This window comes from Solenopsis invicta, chromosome 16, assembly GCF_016802725.1.
Source record: "Solenopsis invicta isolate M01_SB chromosome 16, UNIL_Sinv_3.0, whole genome shotgun sequence".
Classification (NCBI taxonomy): domain Eukaryota; kingdom Metazoa; phylum Arthropoda; class Insecta; order Hymenoptera; family Formicidae; genus Solenopsis; species Solenopsis invicta.
Window position 1 is genome coordinate 8,914,537 of NC_052679.1, and position 12,023 is coordinate 8,926,559.

A 12,023-nucleotide genomic window follows, 5' to 3' on the forward strand; every position below is an offset into this window, starting at 1 on the left:
TGCACATGAAATGTATAACATAACATAAGCATAACATAAGACCGATGGAACAATAAAAATATTATGTAAATCAATATGGCGACTTTATGCTGGATGTTCATTGATCCATTGGTCTTATGTTATGCTTATGTTATGTTATGCATTTTATGTGTGAGGCCCTTTTAAGCCTGTTCTACAATAGCATAAACACAAGACCGTAAGGTTGTAAGGCATGGTTTTAAGAGCTCGTAAGCGAATGAAAAATTTTCATTTCTTACGTTACAACCTTACGGTCTTGTGTTTACTGCTATTGTAGAACAGGCTTTAAAGGGCGTCGCACATGAAATACATAACATAAGCACAACATAAGACCGATCGACCAATGAGTATCCAGCATAAAGTCGCCATATTGATTTACATAATATTCCCATTGGTCCAGAGGCCTTAAGGGCCTCGCACATGAAATGCATAACAGAGCATAAGCGTAGCATAAGGCCTCTGGACCAATGGGAATCTTATGTAAATCAATATGGCGACTTTATGCTGGATGCTCATTGGCCCATCGGTCTTATGTTGTGCTTGTGTTACGTTATGCATTTCATGTGCGAGGCCCTTAAGGGCTTTGCACATGAAATGCATAACAGAGCATAAGGCCTTTGGACCAATGGGAATCATATGTAAATCAATATGGCGACTTTATGCTGGATGCTTATTGGTTCATCGGTCTTATGCTGTGCTAATGTTATGTTATGCATTTCATGTGCGAGACCCTTAAAGCCTGTGTCGCGGCCTATAGGCTTTAATGAATACCGGCCTATGAATACCGGCTTTATGATCGGGGCACGAACAAGTACGAGCACACGCGTCCGGTGGCGTCGCGCAGCGACGCAATGATGTACTTTAGTGGTGCGCAAGATGGCCGAACGCTGGTGACGGGTTGTAGTATGCACCGCTGGTGGATTCGCGATCACGGCGCAGCGCGAATGGCCTAGCGATGGCCGAGTACAACATCGACGTCGGCAAACTCCCGGAGGATGTACGGGAGAAACTTGCCGAGTTGGACCTTGAACTGTCCGAAGGTGAGTGACGGTTTTTTTCTCTTGACTTTAAACGCGATGCCGATCGTCCGCCGCCCCTCGCGGCGAACTTCGCTCTCCCCGTCTCATTCTCTCTCTCTCTTTCTCTCACTCTTTTGCGTTCGCTCTTTTAACGCATCTCTCTCGCTCTTTCTGACTCACCCCGTGTTACGAGATAGAATCCCCTAGAAGCCCCCCGTTTGTTGATAAAATCGATAACACCTTACGGCCGTTGCCGTCTCCGTTCCCTGCGGCAAGGAGTCCAAAACTTTATTTTTATTTTTTTTCAGAGATATTCGACAATTTGCATTACTATTCTTATTAATTGAATAATGACACAAGTGTTAATTATTTAAATTTGTTAAACAACACACCAAAAACAACGCGAAAATGAAGTGTGCGAGGGAGCAAGGAAAATAATATTTTTAAGTTTAAGCTTTATGATGATAAATGATATCGATGAGTAATCTGTTATGTAAAATTGAGCACTTATTTACATTTTCCTCGTTTACTATTTCGAAAAATCATAATGGCCGTCCATGCCTTTCAATTAACAGAGAAAACCTTTACCCTCCGTCATGTCCGCACTTTGATTTCAATCGCTATTTTATTCGTTGACAATGTTACGAATTAACGGGGCTTGGCTGTTTCACTTGAAGCGATGCCGTTCGAAGTAGATAAAACGACCAATTTTCGAATATGAACTCGAATAATGTGTAAAAGTAAATAATTTTTAATTAAATATACACCTTTTAATAATTAGTAGAATATAACTTTTTATATTGGAATATGAAAAAATTTGTTTAAATATAACGTCACACAGAGAGAAGCATTTGATGTTTGCGGCTATAGTTGCACGGTAAAATAATCATGAATAGGAGCGCTAATTTATAGTTGATACTTCTATAATGTTAGTGATAAAAATCTTATATTTATAGTTCTACTATACGAAAATTTTACTGTAAATTAAGATAGAAATTATGATTCAAATAATATAATGAAATATCAAAATGTGATTGGTAAAAACAATAAATTTTATAAATGTTTTTATAAATTTTTGTGCAGTAAATGTAATCATAATGGTATAATTATTTTTTTGTTGGTATATTTCGTTGGTTTTTTTAATTATTTTTTAATACTTGCGTACTATTTATGAGAAACGTCTGTTACATTTTAATGCTTGATAAAATCTTGCTCTAAGGTGTGAAAGGAAATTTCTCCGATTTACTCGCAGATTTCTCGATTCCGAGTTTTATTCGATAAACATTGCGTAAGGTCTGTACACCCAAGGACTTAGATTCTATCCATGGGGAAATTTTCCAAACTGAGAAGTCACCACTTTCTACATACTCGCAGTTCATGATTAATGAAACAACTAGAGCTTATTGGTTGTTACGTTAATCATGAACTGTAAGTATGTAGAAAGATAGCGACTTTTCAGTTTGAAAAATTTCTCCATGGACAGAATCTAAGTCCTTGGGTGTACATGGGTTTTTTCGCACGTTTTCGCACGTTATCAGAAAATTTTGTCTTCCGTTGATACAAACGTTTCATTGCGTTGCGTTATGTCGTAAAGAATTGTACTGACTACAAAATTAGATACAACACGGACGTTGCAGGTATCCGAGGCTTTTCCCGTCAGTGAGCTGTAACTCATCCGAGAACGCGGTTATTTGCATTCGTACTTAGGACTGTTGTAAGGAGGAAGCGACCGGTTTCTCCCAGTTGCTTCCCCTCCGAACGGCAGGTGTCCCTTGGAAAATTTTGTCGTTTGCACGCGCCGATTCGATGACGTAATAGCTAATGGGAAGGGCTGGTCATGAGTTCAGAAGTGTCGCGTGTTCTGTAAAATTAATTCGATTAGATCTACATGGATTATTAGCAGAGCGCCAGTTTGACAATCAGTCAATTAGTTGGGGTACATGGTCTAATTACTGACAGTGTCCCAAATACTAGCAGTGCATTTGAAGTTTTTGTATATATTAAGAGACACGGTAGCCTCGCGTAAAATATAATCTTGATTATTAGAATAAGAATGTACAGAATTTGTATAATTAATTGTAATATTATATTAGAATATACGCAGAATTGTATTTAATTTTACGTGAATTCTTAAGAATTCTTATTATTTATAACATTAAAAATATAAAAGTTAAATTTCCTAATTAATAAAAAAATACTTGAACTGTGAAACTCAATTGTTGTCTGAGCAATGCTCATTCTTATTAAAAAATGCAAGAAAAGATAGTTAATGAAATAGGTAATGAAATTGTTTAAATATAAAGTTGAAAATAATAAAAAAATATTAAATAAATTATGTGTAGGTACAATATAATTATTGATGTCGGTAATACATTTATGATTTTTTTTGTTTTCTTGATACAATCAATATTCTAGATCGCACAAACTCCAAAATTAGATTATGAGACATCTTAAAGAGTTTGCAATATCCGTTTTCATCAATGTAGATTAACTTCGATCTCGGTTTAATTTACTCTTTATCCTTATCTAATTCTAAAAATTAGAAAAAAATAAAGCGTAAGTTAATCTTAGATCAAAGTTAATCTACATTATTGATGGGAATGAACATAAGACGTCTTATGACCTAATTTTGAACCTTGTATTGTTTGGATTGTTTGTGTTATATGGGTTACGAGATGAAAAAGTGGATATAACGTTAACATGATACTTCAACCTCCTCACTGTTTATCAATTTGTAATCACTTATCGTTCAAGTACATTTAGAGAAAAAAACCGTATCAGCAACTATAAATATACGAACAAATATAATAGCTTGAACTATGTATTACAAAGTTGTAACAAAAACAATAATAAATTAGATGAACTGAGAAAATGCTGTAATATTAATCATCTGTAGCAAAGTTGTTAGATAAACTATAGATAAATAGTAATGCAAATGTAGGTGACGGAAAAATGGAATCGGCTGAGATTTGAACTTGGGATCCCTGGTTTTCATTTCTAATACTTAGGTCTTTGCACCACTATTTTATTGCTATTAATTTAGTTGTATACTTAAGGGGATTATTCAATGTTTTGTTCGAGCGTGTTGAGAATTTTTATATGATTTTTTAAAACTTTATTCTCTTTGCTATTATCGAAACGCAATCTTGATAGTTGACAAATCTTTGAATTTGAAAGTTCTTTCATATTTACGATATTTTCGAACAACCGTCAATTAATCATTAAGGTCATTACGACCTCGCCAGCAAGCCTCAAGCTGAGCCACTTGTAAGGCAAAGACAAGTTCGATGATTGAACGGACGGGGAAAATGCAATTTCTTGGTCAACTGCTTGACTAAGCTAGCACGTGGTACGGGTGTAACGTAAGCGGCTTACGTCGTCCAGCTGTAAATAAGACTTAAGAGTCTACGTCAGCGGTGTCGTACATCCGCATTAATAAAGAAGAAACGACTTTATAACGCGCATTGCGGAGCTTAACCTCATGTTACGCCATGATCTTTATTACAGCATCACGCGTATTTCTGATAATGCATTATTCACTTAGATATTTATTTATCGATAAGATTAATCTTTGGCAAAAAAATGAGCAATGATTGCAATAATGTTTTGTTAGACATAATTAAGGCAAAGAAAAAATCAAGATAAGTGTATCCTATATGGCCTAGAACTTAACATGGCTTACTTGCTGTTTCTAAGTGTAGTTGTTATATGATGAATTAAACAAATAACGCTAGTATGTTGTTCAAGCTGTCAACATGCCTTGTTAACAGTTGACTGTTCAGTTTGTGTATTCTGTTGTTGAAGTCAAAAGTAGAATTTTCTTGATTATGTTTTTTATGATTCAATTGTTAGGGTAATATTTTGGAAAGTTATTGCTTTCTATAACTATCAAGTGATGATTATTAATCTTTGCAGTTTATATTGTAGCTCTATATATATACTTTACAATGTTGTATTTAATTTATATTTTTGTTATAGCATCCTGTTTACAGTTAAAGAAAAAAAACTTTATATGGTACAATCAATATGACCTATACCAATAATGAGTACACACGCATACACGCACACACATTGAGTGTAATGTTTTTTTAGTACTTTTATTACTTCAGATTATAAATTTTAATCCACCTACTAAAATCCGATAAGGGGAGACAGTTAAGATAAGTCAATTATTTATTTAATAGACTGTTGACGAAAATAGTTCTTTACTCTCTATATTCTTTGGAGTGGAATCCCACTCTAAAAGTATGAAAATTCTGCCAATCTTGGTAAAAAGCAGGATTTTTACTTTTAGAGTGGAATTCTACTCTTTTAGATGAAATTCCACTCTAAAGAATTTAAATAGTATGTAAATACTCTTTTGTTAATATGTCAATAAACTTAGAATTATAATGTCATATCACTTTATTATCTATTTTTCTAACACTTTTTGTAAAAAAAGAAGAAAACATATAATTAAGTCATATTGAGTATGTGTATTCAGTACGACCTAAACGACACTTTGTCTAAAAATCTTTACTGCATCCACGTAAATATTTGAAACTGTTCCATATTTTTAATTAATGTTTAAAAATGTTTCCTACTTTGAATCTGTTATCAATTTTTAATTTTAGACTCAGCATTTTTAATTTAGATAGGTCATATAGGATATAGTTATTTTATAATTTACTAGTTTTCATAAGTGGTGATTGTGGCATAGAGTTGCGCGTTTACTCTTTGTGCCAAAGATCCAGATTCAAATTCACTCAGGACAGAGAATTTTTTTTTAATTGATTTTCATCTTTTGCGGAAGGCAATAGTAAACCACCGAGAGAATTTTTGCCAAGATCACTGTACATATATTGTTCGAAAGCTATGCCATGAAAACCTGGAACTGTATCAGGCCTCAAGAGAATACTAAGGCTGTATTAAGGTCTAAAGAACTAGGGCTGCATAAGCTTAAGAACCTGAGGGTTATATCAAGGGTTATATCTTAAAAGAAACTTGTTTATTAAATTTATTAAATTTAGGGATTAGGCTCTCTGTGTTGAACTTAATGAAAAAAAGGTCTTAGCAGTTGTCATAGAGGAACTCTTAGATTTGTAACATTTAGGAATTAATATAGTTTTATCCGTTTCTATTATTAGTACTAGTTTTTGAAATCAGAGTGGCACGTGAATTTGTGTGACAATGGTCACAATCAGTGGATCCCGAGTTTGATCCTGACTATTACTTTGTGTGTTTGTGTATATATATTGTGTGTGTGCATATATATATATACATATACATATATAGGGAAGACCGGGGCTATTCGTTAGATCTTTTTTTCTTTTGTGTCTTCTGAGTCCTATATTTATTTAAAAAAAAAACATGGGACGGTTTGAAAGGTTGAATCTTTTTCTTTACAATGCCAGTATAGATGGAAATGTACTTGCTTTGAAATACATATAAAAATGTCGACCAATGCCAAAAATTACGAATAGCCCCAAGCCCGGGGTAATTCGTAACTAGTCCGGGAATATTCCGAAATTTGTATTTTAAGTTGAAAGTCTGTAAAAAAACTGTTGTTAAGACTTTCTTTTATTTAAAAAAGGATGTAGGTATACAAAAAACAAATGCAAACATACACATTCGCATGTCCTTTTATACCATTGATGTAACAGATTTCCTAACCTCACAAGTGTCAATCTTTAACGCTTTATAACTTTTTAGCTGCTTAAGAGCGACGATTTTATATTCATATTTATGTTCATTGTACTAAAATACACAATATTATCAAGTTTGAACTAAATCAATGAAGAACTTCAGTTTACCTCAATGTTTAACTTTGCGTAGCGTAGACGTTTTTAATGCAGCCAACGTAAGGTTAGGATTATCCATAAGCGCTGCAATCAGTATTAACGAATCGCCCCGGTGCTCGGTATTACGAATAGCCCTAACATCAACTGTGCGCATTATTGCGTATGATCGACAAAAATAGACATCACACAGCAAAAAATAAACACGAAATGTTTCAAATACATTTAACTGGACACGATACATTCAAAGTTTTCAAAAAAAATTATCTTACTTAAATTTCGAAGAAATGCTGACTATCAGAAATTACTTTGGCTCTCACAAAACACATTTTTCACTATTACGATTTCAATATGACGTTGCCAACAAAACTTTATTATCATAGCAACATCATTACATTAGGACGTGTTTATTTATTATAGTATTTATTATAGTATGGTTTATTATAGTATTTATTTAGTATAGTTTATTATAGTATTTAAAGTAAATTTTTAATATGTACCCATAAAAAGATATTTTCAATTATCGAATTACCCCGTCTAACGATTTGCCTCCTATATACAATATATATATATATATTTTTTTTTCCAAGATTATGTTACATCTTAACGATCTGGAGCAGTACCAATCCTAAGGGACTACAGCTACAGTATTAAGATCTATAGCTGGGATATAAGTCTAAGAAAGTGTAAGAATCTACAGCCATTGACAAAATTATTAGGCACCCTATTTATTTAACAATTTTTTCAATTTATAAAGAAATACATAACACTATCTTTATAAATGTTAGCATTTATTTTTTAAATAACTACATAAACTAATGTTTGCTTGGTCCACCGCATTGTTTTTTATAACTTATTTTTTAGCTTACGCAATTTAGTTATAAAAAATTTAGAAAAAGCAAGGGTGCCTAATAATTTTGTCAATGGCTGTAGGGCTGTGCCAAGCCCTAAAGAAACATAGAGACTCAGCTCAGGGCTCCTATTAAGACTGATATTAAGTTTAAAGAAACAAGAAGTTGAGCAATAATTTTGTACATAGCAAAGTTGAGCTGAGACTGACAACTTAGCGAGAGTGATATAGTCCCACGCTTTTATTACTATTATTACTACTACTACTAGCTCTTGAGATCACAGGTTTTTAGTGAGAAGTTCTGGTGTAAAAAGAATGGAGTCCGCGGTCTTTATATTATTACCAAGAAAATGACTAATTCGTTTCGAAAGCATTACCCACAAATAATATACATTCATCAGGCATAAAACGCTACGACAGATAAATGAAACAAAGTATAAGAATGCATGCTTTGCATTCTTGATGTTTAGCCTTTCAATAGGTAGGTGATCAAAAGTTACGAAAGTAAGTGCCAACAACATCCCACAGAAATTTGTTATATTTTTTATTAATATATTATGTTATATTTAAATTCACATTAGTTAAACTTTTAGAAGATAAAGAAATGTAAAAAAAAATAAACTTTAAGACTTATAGATTTTATTTTACTTTTCTAAAACAAGATTTCTAATCCTTTACATTTCTTTATTGTCTAGGATGCTGTAGCTATCCCACCTATCTATTTAAAGATTAAAACAAGATGAAAGACTGAACTCTTAGAGACAATTTATTATTTTATAAATGGCATTAATGGAATAGTCGCTTAATTTCTCTTGACATAAACGATTGTCAGGGGTGCTTTTATGCATTTTAATTAAAAATCGTTATTATTCTAAAATAGAATAATACATTATAATTGCTGAATATTTTTTTAATTTTCTTTAGAAAATTTGATAATCTTAAATTTTAGTAAAATATTTTATATTTATTTTAATATTATGATAGCCATCTAAAGAATATAATATAATTATGTTGATAATAGTATTAAAAATTCTAATTCTTGATTTGAGAATATTGTCATTTTATATTCAATTTTTGTTTTAAGACTCTGCGCACAATAGAGAATAATATTAGATATTAGAAATAGGAATTAAAATTTTAGTACTTTTTTTAATGAATATTTAATGTAACGCGTAATGGATACGAATAAAACATAAGATATAAATGTGTCGTTCAATATAACTTATTATTTATCTATAATGTTTATTCATTATAGATATTCATCAAGAAATTCATTATAAAATTTTAATTTCTATTCCTAATATCTAATAATTCTTTATTGTACGCAGAGCCTAACTCATGAAAATTATTATTAAATAATGAAATTTATTTGTTTTATTTGTTGAAAGTATACCAAATTTTTTCACATAAGGAGGTTTATAAAAACCCTTTCACATAATAGGTTTATATAAAATAAGATTATATAGCAGGATGCTATATAATCTTATTTTAATATTTACATATTAAAAATAAAAATATTTTGAAAACAAGATTGTTCTTCCTTACTGTGTACCAGAAGTTTTTTTTTTTTGAAAATTGGCACATGTCTATAAATTTGATGATTTTTTAATCTATATTTGATAGATTTGAACACATTAGAATACTCTTTTTCTTCGATATAAAAAATAGTATTAATCATCTTGAAACAATTCAAATTAAATAACGATTAAAGTTCATGCTGGCCATATTTATTTTCTTCAAATTCAAATTTATGTCTGTTAAGTTAGCACCCCCATCACAAAAAACCGAAACGCCACCTATGCCAAAATTAAGTGCTTTTTATGTGCTAATTATGTACCCAATTTGAAATTTTTGTGCTCGAACAGTTTAGCAGGAAAATGAGATTGAAGGTGGGGGTGCCAGCTTAACGTTAAGCCAGCACCCACTCATATAAATAATTAATAAAATAAAAAAATAAATACACTAGAATTAAGTGCTTTTTATGTGCTTTTCAACGATATATAAATAAATGTTCGTACTCAATCTCTTCGACTAGAAAATCGTTCAGAAAGTACAAATACACACTAATGGAATAAGAGTAAACTACCAGAAAGAAAGCAATTCTGAAATTGGTTGTAGGCTTAAAATATTCTCCTATTTATGTGCTTTCAAAATATGTAAGACAGGATTTTTGTGCTCAACCCCTTGATCGAAAAACCGACCCTGAAGTGAGCACCCCACTGTTCATCTACAAGAGTAAACTACCAGAAAGAAAGCAATTCTGAAATTCGTTGTAGGCTTAAAATATTCTCCTATTTATGTGCTTTCAAAATATGCAAGACAGGATTTTTGTGCTCAACCCCTTCATCGAAAAACCGACCCTGAAGTGAGCACCCCACCGTTCAGCTACAAGAGTAAACTACCAGAAAGAAAGCAATTCTGAAATTCGTTGTAGGCTTAAAATATTCTCCTATTTATGTGCTTTCAAAATATGCAACACAGGATTTTTGTGCTCAACCCCTTGATCGAAAAACCGACCCTGAAATGAGCACCCCACTGTTCATCTACAAGAGTAAACTACCAGAAAGAAAGCAATTCTGAAATCGGTTGTAGGCTTAAAATATTCTTCTATTTATGTGCTTTCGAAATATGCAAGACAGGATTTTTGTGCTCAACCCCTTCATCGAAAAACCGACCCTCAAGTGAGCACCCCACCGTTCACCTACAAGAGTAAACTACCAGAAAGAAAGCAATTCTGAAATTGGTTGTAGGCTTAAAATATTCTTCTATTTATGTGCTTTCAAAATATGCAAGACAGGATTTTTGTACTCAACCCCTTGATCGAAAAACCGACCCTGAAGTGAGTTCCTTCAAAGCTCCTGGGACACAAACAAGACGTTCATCAGACGCTATTGGACATTATGCAGCTATATGTTACAGAAAAAATAATAAATGGATGAAATATGATGACTGTAAGGACACAGAACAGATTTTAAATGCAAATTACGCTGTTTGTCCACAGCTTATATTATATGCAACATAATTATGCATTTAATAAAAATAATATAATTTCAAAAATCAATTCATAATTAAGCAACTTATACAAGTACATATATATTTTGTTAAAATGAAACAATTTTAGGAATATGTCACAAATCTTTAACTAAGTTAATAAAAAATGTTATGGAGAAAGCTACATAATAAGCATTGATAATATTTGTAAGCTATCAGTGATCATGTTATACTTCGTATATTATTATTTTCAAAATTATTAATGTGACTAAATATCTTTCAAATATTAGTCGCGTGCAAGAGCGTGAACTGCTACTTATGTTGTGTAGCGTAATGTTATCAGAATTTGCATAAAAAGCATTGATTATATCTGCAGGTTAACGCGTATTTTTACTTTTAACTAAGATACTCTGCAGATATAAGTCGCGCCAATGCGTGAACTGCTTATATTATAAATAAGAAAAACAAGTACACTATATTACATTGTTACGTAACGTGCATCGATAATAAATGAAGGATATTTAAAAATTATATATGTCATTTAAAAATATAAAATCATAACATTAATATTTTAATTCAAATTTTTTATATACAAAACATTTTTAAAATAACCACAATTTTAAGTATTTTAACCTATTACATGCACGCATATAACATCCAAATACACTCTAGATACTAAATAAAACATCAAATTAATTCATCCTTCAAGTATTAGTCGCGCAATTATAGCGTGAACTGCACTATTATATATGTAACATTGCACTAGAACGTAACGTAAAGGACTAGAAAGAAAAGGGCTTGCAATCATGTAAACACACACACACACACACACACACACGCACGCACGCATGCACACAACCGTATGTATGTATATATGTATATATGTATGAATACGTTGTGTGTGTGTGCGTGCGTACGTGCGTGCGTGCGTGCGTGCGTGCGTGCGTGCGTGCGTGCGTGCGTGCGTGCGTGCGTGCGTGCGTGCGTGCGTGCGTGCGTGCGTGCGTGCGTGCGTGCGTGCGTGCGTGCGTGCGTGCGTGCGTGCGTGCGTGCGTGCGTGCGTGCGTGCGTGCGTGCGTGCGTGCGTGCGTGCGTGCGTGCGTGCGTGCGTGCGTGCGTGCGTGCGTGCGTGCGTGCGTGCGTGCGTGCGTGCGTGCGTGCGTGCGTGCGTGCGTGCGTGCGTGCGTGCGTGCGTGCGTGCGTGCGTGCGTGCGTGCGTGCGTGCGTGCGTGCGTGCGTGCGTGCGTGCGTGCGTGCGTGCGTGCGTGCGTGCGTGCGTGCGTGTGTGTGTGTAAACGTATGCATATAAATGTCCTACAGTAACGTAATAATTCTCCATAAAAATTAGACTTTGCAAATTTTTCAATG

General features: G+C 33.2%; 1 protein-coding gene across 4 annotated transcripts in view; it reads left to right on the forward strand.

Annotated features, from left to right (window-relative positions):
* Positions 1-866: 866 nt before the first annotated feature.
* Positions 867-12,023, forward strand: part of LOC105198543 (disco-interacting protein 2) — a 71,180-nt gene continuing 60,023 nt past the window's right edge. For 3 of the 4 annotated variants that reach the window (XM_026138958.2, XM_039459201.1, XM_026138957.2), the window contains exon 1: positions 867-1,058. In XM_026138958.2, coding sequence (XP_025994743.1) covers positions 974-1,058 — 85 coding nt within the window. In that variant the 5' untranslated portion in view covers positions 867-973. The remainder of the gene's footprint in view (positions 1,059-12,023) is intronic. The other variant, XM_026138956.2, reaches the window with a different exon arrangement.